The following is a 4,008-nucleotide window of genomic DNA, read 5'->3' as shown; positions in this document are numbered from 1 at the left end:
TTTTTTTTTTTTTTTTTGTTTTTTTTTGGCATTACTTTTGACTTGGAACTAATTGATGTTGATTTTCCAGCAAATTTTCAGAGGCTGTAAATTGCACATGAGAAGATTGCCCATCTTTCACCTGCAGGGTGGCTGGTGGATTTGAACCACTTGCCTTTGCGTTGACACCGTAACTCCTTACCCACTAGGCCACCAGAGTGATTCATAACGTTTGAAAACTGCTAGAGAGGCAGCTAAGAATCAGTTCTCAAGGAGTTTGAGGTTTTTAACCCTTTAATGGCCCAACTGACTTCCACTGTGCCTTTTTTTGTTTTTAATATGTATCCTGTGTTTTCATTAATGTAAGGAAATTGAATCAAGAAATGCTTCTGAAATTGTGTCAAATATAGATTTTGATACATATTATGTGAACCACTTGTCTTTGTAGACTCTGCATCACCTCTATATCCCTTGACCAGATACATCAAATTTAGACGACCTAGAAATGTAATATTTATGTTGTAAAGGTATCCTTGCAAGGCCACTTCCAAATAAACTTCTAAAACCACGTGCTGTTGTTTTTTCCCCTTTTTATTTAGCAGTTTGACACTATACACACTATGCTACAAGAGCTCCTTAACATACACATTGTAGTTATTATTGTTGTTGTTCTGTGCCATTAAGTTCCTTGCAACTCAGCAACCCTGTAAGTTCCTTGCAACTCAGCAACCCTACGTACAACATCTCTGAACCGTGCTCTATCTTGAGCCAATGTCATTGTCTCCAACACACCATTACGTCAGTCCATCTCATGCAGGGTCTTTCTCTAGGGTTTAGGGAAGCACAGGAGAGGAAGACTCCAAGTAAGAGTGTAGGGACAGCACAGGAGAGGAAGACTCCAAGTAAGATGGATTGACATTGTGTCAGGGGTAATGGGGGTAGATGAATCAGAGTCAGTGAGACTGGCTCAGGATAGAGCTATGAATTAGGAGTGACTCTGTGGCACATGGAAACAACTAGTGACCTAGTGGTGGTAAGAACCTGTGTTGTAATCCCAAAGGCACACAGTTCAAAGCCACCAGTTGCTCCACTGGCGAAGAATTAATAATCTCCTCCCATGCAATTTATTGCCTCTGAAAACCCACCAGAGGGTCAGCTGTGAGTCAGTTTGACTCGATGGCATACAACAAGAAGCAAATACGCTGTTAACACTTTTTAGAGATAATGCTGTAGTAGTTGTTTCAGACATCCAGTGACCTGAAAGGACAGTCTAGCTACCCCATAGAGTTTCTTTGGTTGTAATTTTTACGAGAGCACTAACTAGGTCTTTTCTGCTGTAAGGAAGTTCTGCTGGTATCTGTAGTGAGTTGCACTACTGACTCAAAGGGCATGCTGCTTTAGCAGTTCAGATCACCAATTGCTTCCCAGTGCTGCAAATTAAATTCAAAGAGGCCCTTGAATAAGGGATATCATTACTGTCAGATGAATCTTGGCTGAAAGAGAGTACCAGCAAGATGTTTACTTGTGCTAACATTGGAAAGAATGGGGATTCTAGAACACTTAATTGTGCTCCTGTAGAACTTGTGCATAAATTAAGAAGCAGTAGTTCCAGCAGAATAAGGGAACACTCCATGGTTTAAAATCAGTAAAAGTGTGCCTGAGAGTTGTATGTATTCCCCATACCTCTTCATTATGTATGCTGAGCAGATAATTCAAGAAACTTGACTATATGAAGAATCAGGCACCAAGATTGGAGGAAAACTCATCAGCCATCTGCTTATGCAGATGACATAAAGTGAGTTGCTTACAGGAAGTAAGACAAGTACTCACTGAAGAAGACCAAAGACTGCAGCCTTCCATATAGATTATATCTCAATATCAAGAAAACAGAAAGTCTCACCACTAGACCAGTAGACAACATCATGGTAGATTGATGTTGTCAAGAATTTCTTGTTACTTAGATCCACAGTCAACACTCATGGTAGCAACAGTCAAAGAAATCAGAAGATGTTGCATTAGGCAAATCTGCTGTCAGGGACCTCTTTCAAAGGCTATAGAGCAAGGATGTCACTTTAAAGACAAAGGTGCATGTGACCCAAGGCATGATATTTTTAGTTGCTTCATATGCATCTGAAGGCTGAACAAATGAGTAAGGAAGGTTGAAGAGAATTTATACCTTTGAATTGTAGTGTTGGAGAAGAGTATGACTGCCAAGAGAGCAAACAGATCTGTCTGTTCAGGCAAGGTGCTCCTTAGAGGCAAGGATGGTGAAACGTCATCTCACGTAGTTTAGGTACATTATGAGAACAGCCCAGTCCATTGGAAACAACCTCATGCTTGGAAACATAGATGATCATCAAAGGAGAGAAAGACCCTCAACGAGATGGACCAACACAGTGACGACTAGGGTGCTTGAGCATGGAGGAAATTGTGAAGACGTCACAGAGTCATTCCAGCTTTGGATCTATTGTTGTTCTTTATGAGTAGTTGTTGGCTCAACAGCACCTAACAACTTTTACTAAGTTTGTAAAAGAATTACCAAAATAGAGAATTCCAGTTGGCTTTCATAGAAGTTAATTCACCTACCATCAGATACAGTATTTACATATGAGGTATGTCAAGATTAGAAATTTTAACACTGTTAATCAGAATGTAGAAAAAAATAAATGCATTCAAACATTCCTATTGTTTTAAGGTGATTCCAATTTTTTTATTGGTTTGCATACAGTAATTCACTTACATTCTGTTTTATTCATGTACCCTGTTTTACACTATCTTTTATTTACATTGTGTTCATGTAAGATTCATGTACACTATTTCATACAGCTAATTACTATTGATGTGACTATTATCACTCTGTGTCTTCAAGTCCCCTGTTTATCTTTCCTACTCTTTTCACAATCACCCCATCCACTACGACATCAGACATTCTCAGAGGGAGTGTACCTCTTGATTAAGCTCCTATAGGGGATAACTTAACCACCTCTGTCAAAATCAGTAAAGAATTCTGGTGGTGTATTAAGCATTGGGCCAGTTTGATTCCACAAGCTGGTCCACAGTGGAAAGACGAGGTAGTCTGCTTCTGTAAAGATTAACAAACATGGAATCTCTGACTTGTTCTAGTCTGTCCTGTAGGGTTGCTCTGAGTCAGAATCTCCTCAATGGCAGTGGGGTTTGGCCTTTGGGTTTTGTCACAATGATGTATATAAACTTGATTTCACAGTTCTGTCTGGAGGAATTTATATCTAGAAAACTGAATTTGCACATGTATATAAAAGCATACAGTAACTTTCCAGAAAGGAGGAAAAAAGGAAATTAATTTAAACGTAAGGGGTAGCTTATAGATAGCAGAGTACTTTTAAGTAGAAATACTCAGTCCTGTGGTAGATCTTTGTATAACTTTTAGATGAACTTCCATGTTGTTTCCCATTAATGACATGTGCTTAAAAACACAAGACTGGAATATTGAATGTGGTGTCATCCCATTTATACAAATAGTGGCAGAGTGAAATTAGACCATGTACTTGTGCTTGGAAAGAGACTTTAGAGTCACCTAGCCAGGGGGCTGGGGCCTGGGATCTGGTGTTGCTACAGATGATATACATACCATACACTGTTTCCTCATAAGATATAAGCATCAGGAATTACTGTGTCAGAATCTAGTGCTAATGTAGTTGTGTGCTTTCTTTCTAGTTAGAGATGTTTATGATTATTTCCGGGCTGTCCTGCAGCGTGATGAAAGAAGTGAACGGGCTTTTAAACTAACAAGAGATGCCATTGAGTTAAATGCAGCTAATTATACAGTTTGGTAAGTAGTGTACACCATCAATATTCTAAGTTTAAATGTCATATTTTTGTTTGGGTGGCTTTTCTTTAATAGAACTTTTTATCAAAGTATTAATTAATTAATAATAAAAATATAATGAGTTTCATACTCAGAGGCTATTCTGTCCCATAACTCCACACTTCCACTCTGGAGAGGCAGCAGCTCTGAGCTGTATAAGTAACCCCTCATTTCTAAATAATATG

The 4,008-nt window shown here is 38.8% G+C and overlaps 1 protein-coding gene across 1 annotated transcript in view; it reads left to right on the top strand.

Annotated features, from left to right (window-relative positions):
- Positions 1-4,008, top strand: part of FNTA (farnesyltransferase, CAAX box, alpha) — a 31,965-nt gene that overhangs the window by 7,079 nt on the left and 20,878 nt on the right. Inside the window, exon 3 of the mRNA XM_006896976.1 lies at positions 3,673-3,787. Coding sequence (XP_006897038.1) covers positions 3,673-3,787 — 115 coding nt within the window. The remainder of the gene's footprint in view (positions 1-3,672; positions 3,788-4,008) is intronic.

The sequence above is a fragment of the Elephantulus edwardii genome, unplaced genomic scaffold (genome assembly GCF_000299155.1).
Source record: "Elephantulus edwardii isolate Elephantulus edwardi_28Jun2011 unplaced genomic scaffold, EleEdw1.0 scaffold00195, whole genome shotgun sequence".
In the NCBI taxonomy this organism is placed as follows: Eukaryota; Metazoa; Chordata; class Mammalia; order Macroscelidea; family Macroscelididae; genus Elephantulus; species Elephantulus edwardii.
The sequence above is the reverse complement of the archived record's forward strand: the minus strand, read 5'-3'. Positions and strand labels throughout refer to the sequence as shown.